The following is an 18,781-nucleotide window of genomic DNA, read 5'->3' on the forward strand; positions in this document are numbered from 1 at the left end:
CCCCCCCCCCCCCAAATGAAAAGTAAGCACCTAGCAAGTCTGACACTGGCATAAATTTATGTCTTTGGAGGGTGATTGCTGTCTTCTGAGTTTGTTATGGAGAAACATCATTGTAGGACTTTCAGTTCGTGAATGCGATGGAGCCATTTATGTTCTTAACAGCCACTAAGGGAGCTTTTGGGGGGATGTGTGGGAAACCAGTTTCAGAAGCTAGTGATTACTGTGGAATGGACAGGGGCGTTTTCATTGTATGGTCTCCACAGCAAGGGTGGTGGAAGATGTATTGTGTAGAGGTGCACTGATGCATCAGTCCCATATCAGATCAGCACTGATGTAAGGAAAATTGCTAGTATCAACAATCAGCTTTTTTTGGGCTGATGTGGCCAATTAAATGCCCCGTGCACGTACGCAGCTGCCACACAGCATGCACGTAGCCAGGACCACAGCCCAGCAGGGTGGAGAGCAGCCGGGTCTGGCTGGGAAGTCCGTTGTGAGGGAATGGGCATGGGCAGATTGAGATTCCCCCGCTGTGAGGGAGAGAGTGGGGCTGGGGCAGGTGCTGCACAGCCAGGGCTGGCACGGGATGAAGCTGCGAGTGGCTTGTCCGGGAGGCATGGGGAGGGGGTGGCTGCCACCACTGCACACACCCTGGGAGGACATGGGGGGCATGTGCCCCCGATCTGCATGTGGGGCGAGTGCGGGCTGCTGCTGCAGGCTGAAGCTGGGGCAGTGCCAAGCTGTTCCCAGAGGGGGCTGGGCCAGCCTGCACTTAAGGCAGGCAGCGGTGGCACTGGGAGGGGGGCTACAGCAAATTTTGGGGTCACTGCAGCCCCACCCCTCATAATCTTCCTTCCAGCGCTACTGCTGCCTGCCTCGGGCGCAGCCGGGCCCAGCACCCCTGCCGGGAAGAGCCCAGTGCAGCCCCTCCCAGCCCACCGTTGCCCCACATGCAGATCAGGGGCACCCCCCCCATGCCTTCCTGGGATGCACACAGTGGTGGGAGCTGTCCCTTTCCCTCACCCCTGGGACCAGCAGCTCACGGCTCCATCCCGTACTCTCCCCAGCCATGCAGAGCCTGCCCCTGCCCCAGTCCCACTCACCATGGGGGGCTCAGTCTGTCCCCTTCCACGTCCCTTCCCTCGCCCCACAACAGACTTACCAGCTGGACACCCTCTCCAAGCTGCCTGGCTGCATATTGGAATTGGATTGATATCGGCCAATATAGCTCGCTAAAAATTGGCCATTGGTATCAGTCCAAAAAAATCTCTTGTTGGTGCACCCCTAGTGTTGTGTATTGTCTTGCTGCCCTGTAGGAAGAAAAGTGCCAGATTAGATTAACATTGTTTTCACGTCATTCTGTGTGCACTCCGCAATTAGCCTCTCCATTTGAAGTGGAGCAGAAATGTTACTGCAGTGCAGGGGTGGGCAAAATGCAGCCTGCAGGCTGGATGCAGCCTGACAGGCCTTTCTATCTGGCCCGCAGGGTCCCTAGAAAACTTAGAAAATTAATATTTACCTGCCCCTGGCTGCCTGTCATGCAGCCCTCGATGGCTTGCCAAAACTCTGTAGGTGGCCCTCCGCCCAAAATAATTGCCTGTCCCTGCTGCAGTGGCTTTTGGGTTGAAACTATTAAATGCCATTTTTTTTTTTTCTGTTTGCTTTACATCAGGGTTCATTTGATCCTAGATGTAATCTCACTTCCTTTCGGGTGTGCTGTGCTAGGTACAGCCAAAAGCATAACTATGTACGTAGGTTACATTTTTATGCTCTCTGCTTTAAAACAAGCAGTAGATGTAGCTGCAAAGTCACTGGCACTCATTTGACGGATCATTTTTATTTCCAGATAATTTGTAACTCAGTTTGGGCCTCTGCATTGGAACAAGTACAGCCTGTGATTATCTTTTTCCCCAGCTAAAAGAAGTTTGGGACAAATAAGTGTTTTCATCAAGACGTGCAGAGGAGGAGAACGCATTGTTAAAGTAACTTCCCAGAACTTTGAATACAAGACTTGAGGCTGTTGAAGGGCACTTACCAGAACCGAAATATAGAACAAAATTGGGGAAAGCAAATTGGCTGTTCTGAAAAGTGCATTTGGAGGTTGGGGAAGGAGCAGTACATGAGATCTGAGCCATGGGCCAAGAATTACTCTGCTTGTTTTTCTGTCCTTCCCTAAGCACTTCATGTCATTCTTTTGATCCATCTCTGCTGATAACGGTATTTTGAATCATGCTTCGTTCTTGGTCAGAGCTAAGCGACTTGGCCAGAAGAATGTTTTTATGCCTTCATAAACTGAGCCAGCTCTAACTGGCTGTCCCCGTCTGATGCACAGTTCCTCTTTGGGGCATCTGGATGTCCAGTACAGTCTGGAGTGGGAGCCCTGTTGTGTTAAGTGTCTGTAGACCAGGTACATTCAGTGTGTGCGGTATCTGTAGAGCCCCCGTAGACCTGATTCTTATTTGACCCTCGGCGTGGGAAGGTTCAGAGGGCCACTTCATCCCAGTAAAATCCTTGATGACCTGGCTGAGCTGCTTTACTTCCTGTTTTGTTTTCTGTTGGACTGGAGGTAAGTGCTTAGTGGTATAAATCCAGCAAAGTGGGTCCTGAATTGATGGGTTATCTTCTGTGTGCCTGACAAATTCTGGATTTCCTGAGCATGTGGGTAGAAGACTTAATATGGTGGGATGATTTGGGGCTGGAAAAGATATAATATATAAAATATAAAAACATAATGTATTTATTCTTGTTCAATACTACTTTTTTTTTTTACTCCTTTGCCTGGGGAGAAATTTGAGTGGGAAAGCAGCAATGGGCCGAGGGCTGAAAAGCTACCCACTGTTGTCTCTGCATGCAGCAGTGGGGCTGGTGATGTGCTTTGAGGCTCCACTGTCTGTATTTGGCATCTGTAAAATTTTTGCCATGTTGTATTTTCTCCCAGGGAAGGAGCATCTGTGTTGGTTCATGGGACTGAAGGAACCGATTCAACGCTGCAAGTAACTTCACTGGCTCAGATCATTTTGGATCCCAGGTGCAGGACCATCCATGGGTTTGAGTCTCTTGTTGAGCGGGAGTGGCTTCAGGTAAGAGATGCAATCTGACAGCAAGGAAAGTGTGTGTGTGTGTGTGTGTGTGTGTGTGCATGAAACAAAAAGGCATGGCAGTGGGGCTGGGAGCTAAGAGGAAACACCTGGATGTGTACTGCGGTAGATTTTAAAGAGCCACAAATGTGTTGAGTCTCACTGTCCCAGGTCCTGTGCAACCAAGAGCAACACCATTATTAACACTGTCTTGCTCCTAAGGGCACTGGCTGTAGCAGTCTGCCAGTTCATGGCTGTAGCAGTTGGCCAGTTCAGCTGGCCTTTCCCACCTGCTTCTCGGTACCATGAACACAAGATTTCCCCTTCTGCTATGTTGAGGATGTTGCTCTAGTCAGAAATGTGATGACTTGTTCTGCTGTGCATAGTTTATTGCAGCCTGTTTTTTCAACCTGGCATTTCTTTTTTGTGCAAACAGCAGTTTTGTCCTCAGCCAAATTCCCTGCAGCATGGATTCTGTAGTCTAATAGTACAGGACACTACTTACATGACTCCTGTGCTACTGAAAAGTATGTCAGATTTGGGCTACCAGGAGCTTGAAGCTAGATTGCCACTGTAACGCTGAGTGGAGTGTGGCATGGTCTTGCGGACAGAATTTGTTGTGCAGAAATACCTTGGTTCTGCATCCCGATGCTATTGCTTTTCTGACAGGATGTTCTTGCTCACAGGCAGGTCACCCATTCCAGCAGCGCTGTGCACAGTCAGCCTACTCCAACAGCAAGCAGAAATGGGAGGCCCCTGTATTCCTGCTCTTCTTGGACTGTGTGTGGCAGATCCTCCGGCAGTTCCCCTGCTCTTTCGAGTTCAGCGAGCACTTTCTCATCATGCTTTTTGAGCACGCTTATGCCTCACAGTTTGGGACATTCCTGGGCAGCAATGAAAATGAAAGGTTAGTTGGGATGGTTATTTGACACTCCTCAATGTCAGGCCACATCCATCCCAGGGAAATGTTCCAGCAGCTTGAAGGAGGGATGGGCTTGGCTTTGTCTCTTCTTAATACTGTGGAGCATTTTGAAGTCATCTAGGTTATTTCAGTCATGTTCACTTAAGACAGGTTTTCCTTCATTTTATTTTAAGTGTTTATCTGAGCTCAATTGCTGCAGTATCTAAACTCCCAGCAAAGTAATGCGTTTAGCCTTCCAGCACCTCTTGTGAAGTAGGGAAGTGATCTCATCCTCACTTTCCAGTGGGAAACAGAAGCACAGAGAGACAAAGTGAGGAAGTCTGTGGCAGCGCTGCCCTCAATTCCCTGCTGTATCACATCTTAGGCTGGTACTGAACTAAATCATCCTTTCCTGCCTATATCCGCCCCCTCCCCGAACCATCTTGGAACATCTCCATCAGTAGCTTTAACATAGCCTCTTGCAGGGGAACTATTCCAAAACCTTTTACACAAGTAAATAATGACAGAGGCCACATAAGAAAAGAGCCACAGGGGAAAGGTTCTTTTGTGCTTGTGTGAAAGATGATGTGAAGGTTGCTATGCAGGACAGAAGCTGCAAAGGAGGCTTGCACTGAAACAGTTGAGACTGTCCTCTCTGGGTTTGATCCAGGCCTTTAAGGTAATCTAGTTGTTTTAGCTGGCTGGAGATTAGGGCCTAGGGTAGGGGTGGGCAGTTATTTGGGCCTGGGGGCACATAAGGAGTTTTGATGAGTTGTTGCAGGCCAGGTCAGTACATTTTCCCCCTCTTCTCTCCCTTTCTCCTGCAACAACTCGTCAGAACTCCCCATGTGGGATGGGGCTGTGGGTGGGCGTTGAGCCATGTTTCGGAGCAGGATGGGTAGGAAAGGCTGGGACCACAGGGCAGGGGTCACGGGGCAGCGTGTGGGGGCATGGGTGCATGTGTGATGGGATGGGGGGTGGGAGCTGCCTGGGCACTAGGTCTTGGGAGTGGGGGGAAGAAGAGGGCAGGGGTTCAGCAGAGTTCACCCGGGTAATGTGGTCTGTAGATGCCCCCACAGCACTCCACATAGGGCTGAGGCATCCCATGCCCACTGCCCTGGCTCCAGCCAGCATGCACAGCTTACTGGTGGGGCTGCTTCCAGTGTGGCTGTAGCCACCCTAGTGCTGCTCAGTTCCCCTTGTCTCAAGCAGCAGCTCCTGCTGCGCTGCTCCGGGCTGGGGGAAAACTTCATCCAGGTGGCACCTGCTCCAGCACATGGGGCCCTGGCTTCAGCTTCCAGCTGCCCTTCATCCACTTCCCCAACCCAGCACAGGCAGCCAAGTGGGTTAGAAGGCAGCCGGGAGCTTCAGCTGGGCAGCTTCTGCCCCAGCACGTGGAGCTGCTCGGCTGAAGCTTCCTTCTGGCCTGGAGCAGCAAAGCAGGAGGAGCAGCTGCTGGAGGCAAGGGGAGCCAAGCACGACCTGGGTCTCTGCAGTCTCACTAGGACAAGCCATACCAGAAGCTGTGCGCGCAGGCTGGGGATGGTGGGCAGGAGCGCAGCACCAATTGCCTTGGACAGGGTTTGGCCCCATGCAAAGCGCTGCAGGGGCAGCTGCAGACCAAACCCAGTCAATTGGCTGGTGCCCCCTGTGGCCCAGATCCAATCAGATGGTCAGCCAGTTCTGGCTCATGGGCTGTATTTTCCCACAGCGGGGAGCAGAAGAAACAACAAGTCTTTAAGTGAAGGAAAGATGCAGAGGATTTTAATCCATGTGTATTTACCTGCCTCTCTCCATGAGTGTGCTGCTGAGAAATGAGTCTGCTCCAGGTCAAGTAGATGGGCAGAGTAGATGACTGAGTAGGCTTCTGAATGCCTGCCCTGGTGTGGGACTTGGGCACTCTGCCCTGGGATGCTGGGGGAAGAAGTTGGGACCCTGCAAAGCCACCCTCTACAGTTGCCAAGCCTGGATAAATGCAGCACAGCACTGAGTGGAGGAGGTTTGGACATGGTCTAATTGTCCTTACTAGAAATCTTTATGCTTGCCTTGAAGAGGGTTTGCAGTGAATTTTGCAGGGTTTCCAGGCTGGTATTCTGGAAAACAGAATCCAATTTAGAGCAAAATAAAGCACATCCTGAACCGGGCTAAAAAGCCCAATGAGAAGAGCACTGAAATCTTCCCTAGAACCATCTCCTGTCGGATGGTGTCCACATTCATGCCTATGTATTAGCATAGGAAACACTTGAAGTCCAGTTAAAATGGGTTTCAGCTTTCTGGACTGTTTAAAGCAGTTGTGTGGATTGTAACCCTGCACAAAGGGCATGGTTCACTTCGCTGGTAGGTATTTAGCCATGGCCAACCAAGCAAGAGGTGCTGAGGTGTGATATAAGGACGGCCGCTTTGTATGTCTCTCCAGAGTGGCTGTGACCTGAGACAGGGTCACACTCTGTTTCTGTTGTTTGATCCAGTGCCTGTTTAATGAGAGCAAACTCTAAAAGCTCTTACTTGTGGAGCTGCCTTAGTTGGACAGTGTGTGCTTTGCTTTCCATCACGAGAGAACCAGTAAAACAGGGGTGTCAAAGATGTGGCCTGCAGGCCAGATCTAGTCCTCAGAGCCCTTTTATCCAGCTCCTGGTGCTATCTGTGGGTCTTGGAGTTGACCCACAGGCAGCATGTGTTGGGGGTGGGCAGGAAAACTCCCACGCGGTACCTGCTCCGGCTCATGTCCTGGAGCAGTAGAACCGCCACTGTGCAGCACAGCTCTGGAGCAGCCAAAGCAGGACCCCTCCACATGTGTCATCTGCTCCAGCCACTCCAGGATGCATGCTGGATCCAGCATGTAGGGCCAGTCTGTGGATTTGATCCAGCCTGTGGATCAGCCCCGCACCACTCATCCAACCTTCAGAGCCAGATGAGTTTGACACCCCTGCTATGTAACATGTCTCTTATTCACTAGTGGTAATAATGGCACTTCCATTTCCCCTAGGAATTGCACTATGATCCTGTGCCTAGATTCCTTCCCACCACGCATCTCTCTTGGTAGTAAAATGCAAATCCAATCCCTTTCAAAAATCAAAACTGGCTGCTAGGCCAGTTCAGGGAGGTGTGATTTTCAGAAGTGGAAGGTGACCACTTTCCCCCTCTGCCTGTGTAAGACCTCTATCATCTGCTGTTTGTAATGGTAGGAAATTATCTGTGAAGAATGGACTACATTGGTCTACAAGTATGATGTGGCAATGCCATGTCTGTCACGGACAGTCAGTCAGAGTCCCCTTAGTTCTCGGCTTGAGTGGCTTGTGAAAGTCATGAGTTAACAGATGTGATGTTGCAGCACTATGAATAGGAAAGGTAACCAACCAGATGGTTTTGCCTGTGCCAGGTGTAAGCTGAAGCTGCCGCAGAAAACCATGTCTCTGTGGTCCTGGGTGAATCGGCCTCCAGAACTGAGCCGATTTAAGAATCCTCTCTTTGAGGCCAACAGTCTTGTCATCTGGCCTTCTGTTGCACCGCAGAGCCTGCAGCTCTGGGAAGGTAAGCCGGGATTACTGTCATTTGTAGTGGGTAGTTTCAAGTTGCAAACAAAAACTCCCAATTTGTTCTTTCCTAATGCCTTTTCTCTGTGCCCACCATTTCACCTCTAAGCACACATCTTAGCTTTACTGAAGAGCTAAATCACTGTAGCTTCACTTTTCATCCTTTCTGGGATGGTACATGAGCATTGGTCTGTCTGATTCATCTACATGGAAGGAAGTGTTTGGTTAGATCTCTGATCATTCACTTCATTTTACAAAGGAGAAAGTGGTGCCTGTGGGCAAAAATAACTCAAGCTATATCTGCCTTATGATGGACTCTACATTAGCTGTTACTATGGAGGAAAGAGATCTAGGTGTCACTGGACAGTTCGCTAAAAATATCAGCTCAACGCTCAGTCGCCATTAAAAAGGCAAACAATGTTAGGAATTATTAAAAGGAAATTGTAAACAAAACTGAAAGTATCATTATTCCCCTCTTATAAATCTGTGGGGCATCCACACCTTGCACACTGTGCCCAGTTGTAGTCCCCACACCTCCAAAAGCATATAGAAGAACTAGAGAAGGTCCAGAGAAGGGCAACAAGGATGACTAGTGGTATGGAGGGGCTTCCATACGAGGAGAGACTAAAATGGCATGGCCTGTTTGCTTTAGAGAAGACACTTGAGGGAAAACATGAGGGTTTACAAAATACCCAGAGGCGATGAGAAAGTAAAGAGGTATTTATTTACCGTCTCTCACAATACTAGAACTACAGGTCACAATGAAACTAGTAGGAAGTAAGTTTAAAATTAACCAGAGGAATTTATTTCTCACATGGCGTGTAATTGAAATGTGGAACTCATTGCCACCAGACACTGTGGAAGCTGACAGTTTAGGCAGATTAAAAAGGGATTGGGCAAATTCGTGGAGGAAAGGGGCATCAGTAGCTACTGAGTTTGGGGGAATTATGGGGGACAACCCCTGAATCAGTCTAGACCCTATATACTGGTGGCTGCAAGTGGGCGAGGAACAGGGAAAACCCCCTGGTCATACCCAGTTCACCTTCCCTTTCAGCATCCACCCTCTGCCTCTGTGTGACACAGGAGACTGGGCAAGATGGACCTCTGGTCTGACCCAGTGCATGGCAGTTCTTTTATGTTCTTACATCCTGTAGCTTAACGTCATCCTTTTTTTGTGGTTGAAACTGAGCATTGGTCTGTCTGATCAATCCACATAGAAAGGAAGGTCTTAGCTTGCATCTCTGATCACTCACCTTTTTGAAAAAGGTGAAAGAGTCAGTCCATTGCCTGGTTCTATACTCAAAGCATTGCTTACGGCAGTGGTTCTCAACCTTTTACCTACTGGGACCCATTTGCAAATGTTCATGGTCTGTCCCAACCCACACCCTTTGGCTCTGCTGGTCCCCGACCCACTGTCTCCTCCTCCCACCCATGCTGGTGTTCCTCACTCCTGACCCCGCAGCCCCCTGCCTCCTCCCCCCTCCAATCCTGCCAGAGGGACCCACAGCTGTCCCTGTCCTGCTTGGGCTGGAGCATGGTGGCTCTGGCTCATGCAGGCAGCAGTGGAGTGAGTCCAGCCCTGGCACAACGAAGAGGGAGGTATGTAGCAGCCCCAACCCTGGGCTGGGGCTCTGGCACTGTGCCCAATAGCCTGGTCATGGCCCCTTCCACCCCCTGAACATCATCTCCCAGCCGCCCCACCCCTGCAAACACCCGACTTGGCCTTGAAGTTCTCACCGGTCACTCTGCCCTGCCACAGTCTCGGAGCTTTCCCGGGATCAGCATTTTTCAACTGGTGGCTTGCGACCCTCTGAAATCTTCTTGCAACCCACTTTTGGGTCACAATCCCTGGGTTGAGAAACACTGGCTTAGGGGAAATCCTTAAGATTCCTTCTGTAAACGTGTGACGCTGCGTTCTTAGAGAAGTGTGTAACTATTAAGTAGTAGGTTACTCCAGGTAATGTGAGTCCATTCTGATCTCTCCATCTCTTTGGGGCTGTAGGTGTCTTTCTCCGTTGGAACAGGTCCTCCAAGTTTCTGGATGAAGCCTATGAAGAAATGATCAACATCATTGAATACAACAGGGAACTTCAGGCCAAAGTCAATGCCCTGAGGCGGCAGTTAGCAGAACTGGAAACGGATGACGGGATGCAGGAGAGCCCTTGATCTTGCAAGGCTTTGGACAGCAGGTCTTTATTTTCACCTTCCCCTAACACTAAAGACTAAACACGGAATGTGCATGCAGAGCCTCCAGTGCAATGACCTTCAACCCTCCAGTGCTGAAACCCTCCCTTCACACTGTATACAGCCTGCCACGTGGGCGGCGGGCTTCGTGTTGTGTTGTTTACAGAAGATGTACATGGTTCGGCATGGCATCCGCTCCTGGCAGCTTTTCTGCCTCTAATAAATTGTGTACAGTTTCAGCATAAGCTGCAGCTCTTACCTCCCTCACACCTTTTGTGCAGGTGACCAATATGGGCTGAGAGATGGTTATTTCAGGTTTAATTTGGGGACCCCCCCCTTTTTTTTTGGTTTTGTTAGACCCAAAACACTCCATTGGCCAGAATAGTGGCTCCTTTCCCACTCTGAAAATAAAGTGTTTTGTCTAAAAACACCTTCTTCCATAGCAGGTGTGCTCACTCAGCAGTGCTCACTTAATTTAGTTTTAATGCAAGGGTGCCATGTGTTCCTGCTATCTGGAAAGAAAGCGAGGAACAGGAAATGGTATAAGCTGCCTATTGCCTTTGCCAATTATACGTACATAGCGTTTGCATTAGGAGTTGACACGGAGAAGGGGATTGCTTGAATATAGAGCCAGGGCTAGAAGTTTGTATGCAGTACAGTAAGCATTTTTCCTGCCAATCTCTCTGCCTGGACTTCTAGTTGGATGGTCTGTCTGGACAACTGTCTGTGAAGGGATAACTATTTCATATCCCACCTGGAAGACCAAAGGGTTGGCTTCACTTGTTGATTGTAGTGGTACCCCAGAGCTGCACTGCCATTCTTGGATGTTTGGATTGCACTGACCTTCTTAAAGGTTTGAACTAATTCATTGTGTTGCCAAGGTACAAAATCATTGTGGTAACTAACTTTTAAAGAGCACCTCAGCAAAACAGCTTGGTTTCCTCTCTTGTGCTCCCGCTTATGCCTTTTGCATACTTTGGCAACAAGACAAGAAGCAGAACTTGGAGTTGAAAGTGATCTAGCACATATTAGAAACCTGTTAGTGATTTAAAAATTTGTTCAGACTATAGCAATGTTAATGGTTGTGTATTTTTTTTATGGTTGCTAAAAGGGCTTGTAGGCTTTGCAGGTGTCAGTTTTCCTACATTAATGCTACTTTTTGGATTCCTGCAGCTCCCCCTGCTTTTCCTCCACATTTTTCCTTTTCCAAAACAGCATCCATGACCAAACATTTAATATTAGATTTACCTAGACAGTTGTTCCGCTGGGTTCGGTTGGGTAGTTTTTAAAATGGTTGAGACAAAGGTGTAGGAGACTTCAGTGAAATAAAACAAAGCTGGAATTCTTTGTAGAAAACCTTCTCAACGTTGGCCCCTCTTCGTTTTTGAATTCATTGCAAACAGAATTAAGACAGCAGAGGTCACTTGAAAATCCCGTTGATGGTTTCAACTGTGTCAAACTTGCCGAGCCACGATATTTCGTTTTCCTCTTGGAATGAAGCTGCCTTTAACTAAAAAGTCACTTTCACGACATTAACACTAACTTTAAATGTAGCCTGATGCAAAAAACCCAAACCCTTTCAAATAGTAAATATGTTCTTAAAATTGTACCCAATAGTCAAGAAATGTTTAGAGTTATTTGACAGTGCCTCTTAATTATTACCTTATAGCTTTTAAAAATTAGTCCCTTTTCTCTCTGGAATATTTTTGTTTTGGACTGATCTAAATTTAGTCCCAGCTGTTCCTATTGCAAAATGTAACTTGGCTATTTAGGGCAATTGGTGTTTTTTGTTTTTCTGTTTTGTTTTTAATCTGTGCTTGTCTTTATCTTTCAGGATGCCTGTTTTTAATTGAATTGGGTAGTTACTATTTTTTAGAAGGGGATAGAATTTGGGCATAGTCTGTAGTATCTCACTACTTAATTTGAGGGGGAGGAAATGCCTTTGATACTCAAACTTGGGGCATGCAAGGACAAGGTTTTCCAGAATGACTAGTCATCCTGGGCACCCAGCTTGACACGTGCAAATGGCCTGATGGTTTGTGAGTGCTGAGCATTGCCCTCCAGGCTGACCCCCTCCCCCCCCCAACTCACACACCCCAAACCGCTAGTTACTCTACATTCACAGGGGCATTGTCCACACCTGCCCAGCTGCAGGTCTTTGGTTATAAACCAGTGTTTCAGAACTCTGTTACTATGGATATGAGTGAAATGTGTAATTACCAGCCAGATTGGAATGATTCAGAGGCAAATTATTTTTTTTTCTCCCTGGACCAGACATAAAACACACTTTTAAAGGCTGTGTAATTTCCTAATGTAGTAATTATACACTGAGCTAAATAATACGCAGCAGCACAGCAATTTTTTTCTCTAATTGCCTGGCTGTTCCGCCTTCTCATGCAAACTACGTGCATCTGAAAAAAAAATTGGGTAACCAGCTGTGATGCCTAGCAGAAGACCCAACCATTTTCACACTGCACTTGCATTTCACCCCAAACCTGTGCTGCTGAATTGATTCAACCCTTGGGTGCCACTGGATGTCTGCCCTAACTTAGCATGTGTTTGCTACCAAAGTCTTAATGTTGTTAAAGCACTAGAGTGGTTTCTAACTCTGCTTTTTATTGTTCCCATTAGTTCATCCTTTGTTCGCAGCAACACAAGTCAAGAGAAGGAGGTAACTTCTTGTCATCTAAATAGCCACCTTCCCAATTCCTTTGCCATGCTGGATCAGAGCCAGTGTGTTCAGCACCTTTTTCAACCTTCATCCATAAGAGGAGATTGTTCTTTGTGATGTCATGGTGGCTTGCATACATACCTCCTCTAGTAGCCTTCTCTTCATGGCCAGTCTCTAGGCTTCGAGGTGTGGTGGCCATGGATAAACCAGAAGGGGATCCTTCACTTCTTCCCCAACCCTTCTCTTTACCTTTTTTCCATCATCTCAAGTCCCATATTTAAATACTTATGACCAGCACTCTTCATCTGCTCGAGTCAAGCAGGCTAAACCCAGTTACCTGCACAGGTGTTGCCCCATGAAAGAGCTGAAGTGCTGTCTGGTGCAAGGAGTCGTTCCCTCCCCTCTGTGTTCTACCTGAGCTGTAAGCCTTGCACGTTCTCAAGCCCAAGCATCAGTTTTCAGCCTGGCGCTGTCCTGTGCCGTCGCTGAGACAGGTGTTTCAATGCTTCTTTTGTGCATAGATCTGCTTTATCTGTGTAATAACAAGCTGCACACGGAGCCCTTGTACCTCAGCAAGGTAGAGCATCTGGTGTGGACGCACGTGTCCATTTACCAAAACCAGAATGAATTTGCACAGTTGAGTCAAGGGAAAGGGAAATGTGTACCTTCGATATTCTGATTGTATGGATCTCACTTTTGAATGTGGCGATTTAAGTGCACTATTGTCCATGTTGCATACAATATAACTCTTAAATTGCACTGTATAGCATATCGGCGCCTAACGTATGCTTTGCTAAAGCCTTGGAAAGTGCTATCGTGTACAGGTTCCTGTACAGTGGAAAATGTCTGTTGGCAATTCTGTCTTTTTTTGTTACCATGACCTTGAATAGCACTGTTTGTAATGTACTGTACTCGCTGTATCTGTTATGTGGCAAGTGCATCTCTATCTAAATACCTGGAATTGCTCATTGGAGTTGGCTGCTGCCTCAAACTTGATTTGAACTGAGTTGAGGAAAGGTGGTAGGAGTTGTGTGCTATTGTTCAGTGTTTTCTCTTTGTGTACAGAGTCCCAGCCATCACTACGCAGAACATACCGCACACAACCTGATGTATCTGAGTAAACTTGACCGGTTGAAAGTCTGTTCAGCAGGTTGGAAAACAGAGACAGAAGGGCTGTACATTTTGCTTCTAGACTTGTTGAGCAGTGCAGATCGTCTGGATTAAAAGCGTTGCGACTTTAAAAGAAATCTGCCATTGTGGTCTTTCTTGTTGGCATTGCCATTATAAGTCTTACTTTCACTGATGTGTATGCATGACTTGGCCTTTAATCACACTAGCCCAAAACTTGATCTGTAATTCAGCCTGCGAGTGTGTTACTCTACAGAGTGTGAGTGTGACTGTATATGGGCGCTCGGTATAATAGGGTCAGGGCAGGTCCACACTGTCTAAAGGATACTGAAGCTTTTAGGTACTTGTACACTTCACAATGCCCCATTCAAAGCCTTAACTTTCTAACAAGGATTCATTGCTGGGTGTTGCAGTTGTAGGCTACAGAACGGATGAAGAGTCATTCGACCAACTAATAGCTGAATGCGCCTGGCTGAGCCGAGGAGAAAGATGAGCTAAGGTAGGATCTAGAAGGAAATTTCTCCAGGAGCTCTTACAAAATGGCTGGGGAAATATGTCTTTCCTGGCTGGTGGATAGAGTTTTGATGCACATTGTTTAGTACTTTATTTAATTTAAAGGGTTGGGTTTTTGTGGGGGTGGGGGGTTAGCATCATAGTAATAAAACCAGCCCTCAAAAAAGGGAAATGAATTGAATGGTGGTTGAGAGCTTTAGTCTACCTACTGGCTTACAGAGCTGTTGGTGTCCATCTCCATGCAGTAACATGGATGAGCCCTTTGCATAGTTTGACAGCTGTGAAATGAAACCCTGATGGTTATCCAGAAATTTTGACATGGACGTTAGGCTAAAAATCTCTTGGCCCTGCAGTTTGAATGCTTCTGTTCTAGTGAAGTTGAATCTTAACTCTGCTTTACGCTCATGTAAATGATTGTACATTGTCTGTATCAATGGAGATTCTGGGCTGCCATCTAACCAAATTAGTGGTCCTCCTGAATGGCCTGATAATAAGCTTAGATGTGTTTGGGATGAAGTTGCAATGAACTAACAACCTAATCCAATGACCAAAATTAGAGTACCTACATCTGCTGTTCTCAACAGAAGACTAGGGCAGATTTGCTTTTTAAAATGAGTGTGAATGGCAAGAGTTATGTGCATTTTTTTTTTAGTTGGAAACAAAAGAACCTGTTTACAAATCTTTTTCCGTTGGATGTAAAATCAGTCATCTGTATTTGTATCGCAGCTACACACGGTTGTTCTACTTAAGATCCAGGTGTCATTCCAGCTGGGCTTAGTACGAACACACACAAAGATGGGATCTTTGCTCCAAAGCACGAGGGATCTAATATAAAACATAGTTGAACAAGTAAGCGTGACTGAATAGTAAATCAACTAAGAGTTAATTATCTCTTCACACCAGCATGCATCCAAAGAAATCCCATTACAGTTGGTGGAGATAAATCATTCCAAGAGGAGACATGCTTGCAATCCCTAGTTCCACAGCTCTGTAGAGGATAATATTTCTCCCCCAAATGGGATATAAAGATTCTTGTATCTAGCATGCTTTTTTACATTAGTGTTTTATAAAGCTCATCCCTGCTCCAAAAGCTGATGATCTAAGCTTAGCAGATGGCTATGGGACAATCGAACACAAGAAGATGAAGAAACGTCTTCAGTGAAAAGCTAAGTAGGGTCTAACGAGAGTCATGAACGAGGGGGAAGGTATAAATAAGTGACTTTCAATCTTTTGGGACTCAACCTTTTGGAAAATGAAGGCTCTTAGTTTTCTCTCTCTTTCAATCGCCTACTGAAAAATAATAAGAGCAATTTTTCTCTTGCAAATAATTTAGAAAGACTACAGTGGGACAGAATTTGTTTGACACTACCAATTCCTCTTTGAAATCTCTGGGTTTGTCTTGTGACTAGCTGAGAATCAATGGTATGTAGCCATCATTTGTCTTAGAGTAGTATTTTAGGGTTTGCTGGGCTAAGTATTGTGTGTATTCATGTAAACTCATAAAAATGATAGCCCCAAGATGGAAGGGCATGGCCTAGTCAATTCTATGCAGGAAAAGACATTTTTCTGAATTTCATTTAAAAAAAAAAAAAAAAGTTGGTTCAGATGAGTGTTAGCAAAAGTGTCTTTTGCCACTTAGACAAAAGACTCTCTAAGATTAAAAAAAAAAAAAAAAAGTTGGTTCAGATGAGTGTTAGCAACAGTGTCTTTTGCCACTTAGACAAAAGACTCTCTAAGATTAAAAAAAAGAAATGAATTCAGTCTGCACACCACATTCATGAACCAATACTTACGGCTTCATACTTCCCAGGTTTGTAACTTTTTGGCAGGGAATATGAAGTCTTCCTTGCCCCAGAATATTTCTTAATGGCAGGAATCAGAAGACATCTTTCAAGGGAAGGGCACGTCTAAAATGAAACGAACTGGAGGAAAAGTCCTTTTGGGAAGCGAGCCGTGTGCTATACACAAGCTGATAATCTATTCCGTGCTCTTCTTTTAGTGGTGTTTGATATACGACAAAACCCCCCGATCTTTTATAGGTAGTTGCTTACTGAACCCAGCATTGATCTCACGGTGCTGAGACAGGTTCAATAAACAGAAGGGAGGTAGAAATGTCCTTAAAAAGCTTTTGGTCTTGCTTGAAAAGAAAAGCTGTTTCTTAGACTTGTACTCAAGACCAGGGATTCTGGTTCTCTCCAATTTTAAAAAAAATCTCCAATTTTCAGATTTAAAAAAAGTAACCCCAACTCCACATTTTTTCCGTAATTCAAATTAACCACCACTAATGTATAGATCTAATAGTTCATTTGAAGGATCCCATTCTGGTTTATCCATGGCCACCATACCCCAAAGCATGGGAAAATGTGGATTTGGGGTTACTTTTTAAATCTGAAAACTAGGGATTTTTTTTCAAATCAGAAAACCAGGATCCCTGCTCAGAACTAGCTTCCTCTTGGAAAGTAGATGATACTACTACTACCTAAACCGGTGAGCATGCTGCCTTCTCTGTATCCTATGAATAGCCTTGTATCAGTTGACGGAGAGAGAAAGCAGCAGTTGGAGCACTGACTTTTTGGTAAGTAAAAGATTTCTGTTGATTCCAGTCCCACATTTGATGTAGTATTTAATCAAAATGAAAAGCATGGTTCTTGCTTCAAAGAGCTATAACTAGGGACCTACCTAAATCGCAGCAAGAGGAAGGGATTTGTGAAGGCTGCTTATAGCATGTAGAACTGATTTGCGTCTTTTCATAGAGCCCCGCCTCCCACCACCACCTACGCTGATTGGTTGAGAGGCCCTGCTGGCTCCGCCCCTTGCTGCTGATTGGCAGAGAGGCCAATCGCTCATCTTCAGACTGCAGCATTGCATCTGGCTATTTAAAAGATGACCCCGAAACCCTTTTGCTTTCCTGGCTGATGCCTTTGAGTCTACACCAGTCGTTCTCTCCCCAGTCGCATGCTCTGTGGCTGCAGGGATCACCGCATTTTCTTTGTATTCTGGTAAGCTTTTATTTTCTTTGCAGGCAATTCCATGCAAAATCATGGGAAAGCACCACTTTTCATGGTGATCATGGAAACCACAAAACCCTGGTTTAAATAGGTTCCCAACTAAAACTTAGGCCAGTGATTCCCAACCAGTGTGCTGTGGCAGCCTGGGGTAGCTGGAGGTCCTTTCAAGGGTGCTGCAGAGTGCTGCCTGGTGTTAGATGTGCATGCATGATTTACAAGATAAACCCAGAATTTGCACGCAGGAATCCATAGTTGCAAAACCATTCTGACTTGTGGTCTTTGTGGCCCCTGCTACTCATTACGTATATTATGCCACGAATGGGTTAATCGAGCAATAAATTTAGATCTGCCACAAGTGCAAAGTAATTGTATCACACCATGAAAATGACTATCCAGCTATTAAAAAGAGCCAACTAGTTATAAAATTTCTTGAAAATGTGCGTCAACTCTGTAGCTGGTTTCTATGTGCATGTGTGTTGGGGGAGGGGTCAACTAGATGACCTCCTCAGGTCCCTTCCAACCCTAATTTTCTGTGATTCTATCCAGCTTTCATTTGAATGTGTAGCAAAGTCCTGAGAGTTGTTTGCAACAGCAAAACTGCTTTATTTTTTCTGCACTCAAAAAATGAGTGAAAACTAAGAGCTGGCATTTCCTGAGAGGTGCTTCATGTCTATTGAGGGATGCCTCGAGTTTAAAAAGTTTGGAAACTAGCACTAGTTACTACAACTAGTTTAAATACTAATAGGAGCACAGCTACGGTGTCGCACAAACTCCCAGGGGAGGAGAACCATTCCATTCACCCCCTGCTGCCCAGATGCAGTGTTAGGTGCAGGACTGAACTTCTCCAAGTCCAAAAGGGTTAGAAAACCAGCCTAGTTACTACTACTAGGCACTAGTTACTACAAAGTTATCTTACGGTATTTACTGGTGGTACTGCATATGGCTGTCCCCCCAAAATCAGCCCTCCAAAATTGGACGCGCGCCTTAAGCAGGGAGGCTGACTTGCTGAAAGCATGGGGAGGTTGCAGTAGCTGCTGGGGGCTCTGCGTCTCCTGGCCATGGAGGAAGGGCAGCCGGCACTGTTTAGCATCCAAGCTACCGTTTTAACCCTTTCACAGCCACTGCTGGATTGGGAGTAGCTTCTGGTGGAGGGAGGGTGCTGGAGAGTATATTCTGCCCCTGTGGTCAGCACTCGGTCCTGATTCCTCTTCATTTTGCCTTCCCAAAGCAAAGCAAGGCTTACTGCATTTTTTCACTCGCTTAACTCCCCTGTGTAATACAAGGGTGGAGTGTAGCGGTGGAGGGGCTACGGTATCGTGCGTCAGACACAACGGCTTTGCGCCAATCTGGTGCAGCAGCCCAGGCCCAAAGGTGACCTGACCTGCCACTCGCATCCCTCCCTTGTATGGCTACTGAATCTGTTGTGCCTGAGTTAGACCAGCACAATTGGTCACCAAAGCTCAGGACAGACCTTGGACCTGTTTTTACACAGGTGAGCCTGCCAAATTCAAGTGCACTGATTGGCGTGAGTGGACCCTGGTTGTGCAAAGAAGCATCTGAAGGATCGGGCCCCACGCTGGGAGCAAGGGGAACTCTGATCTATTGGGTTTGGAGGTTGTTCGCATTTACTTGGGATCTGGCTTTAAACAGATCAACAGTCTGGGCTAAGATACTGGGCTGGGACTCGGGAGATGGGGATTCAGTGCTTTAAACAGATCAACAGTCTGGGCTAAGATACTGGGCTGGGACTCGGGAGATGGGGATTCAGT

The 18,781-nt window shown here is 46.5% G+C and overlaps 1 protein-coding gene across 2 annotated transcripts in view; it reads left to right on the plus strand.

The window, feature by feature from the left end:
* The window catches only part of MTMR9 (myotubularin related protein 9), a 64,034-nt gene extending 50,424 nt beyond the window's left edge, over positions 1 to 13,610 (plus strand). For both annotated transcript variants that reach the window (XM_019520906.1, XM_019520907.1), the window contains exons 7-10: positions 2,936 to 3,077; positions 3,761 to 3,981; positions 7,355 to 7,506; positions 9,511 to 13,610. In XM_019520906.1, coding sequence (XP_019376451.1) covers positions 2,936 to 3,077; positions 3,761 to 3,981; positions 7,355 to 7,506; positions 9,511 to 9,674 — 679 coding nt within the window. In that variant the 3' untranslated portion in view covers positions 9,675 to 13,610. The remainder of the gene's footprint in view (positions 1 to 2,935; positions 3,078 to 3,760; positions 3,982 to 7,354; positions 7,507 to 9,510) is intronic.
* The last annotated feature ends 5,171 nt before the right edge of the window (positions 13,611 to 18,781 follow it).

The sequence above is a fragment of the Gavialis gangeticus genome, unplaced genomic scaffold (assembly GCF_001723915.1).
Source record: "Gavialis gangeticus isolate Ggan-Ray unplaced genomic scaffold, GavGan_comp1, whole genome shotgun sequence".
NCBI classification, from domain to species: domain Eukaryota; kingdom Metazoa; phylum Chordata; order Crocodylia; family Gavialidae; genus Gavialis; species Gavialis gangeticus.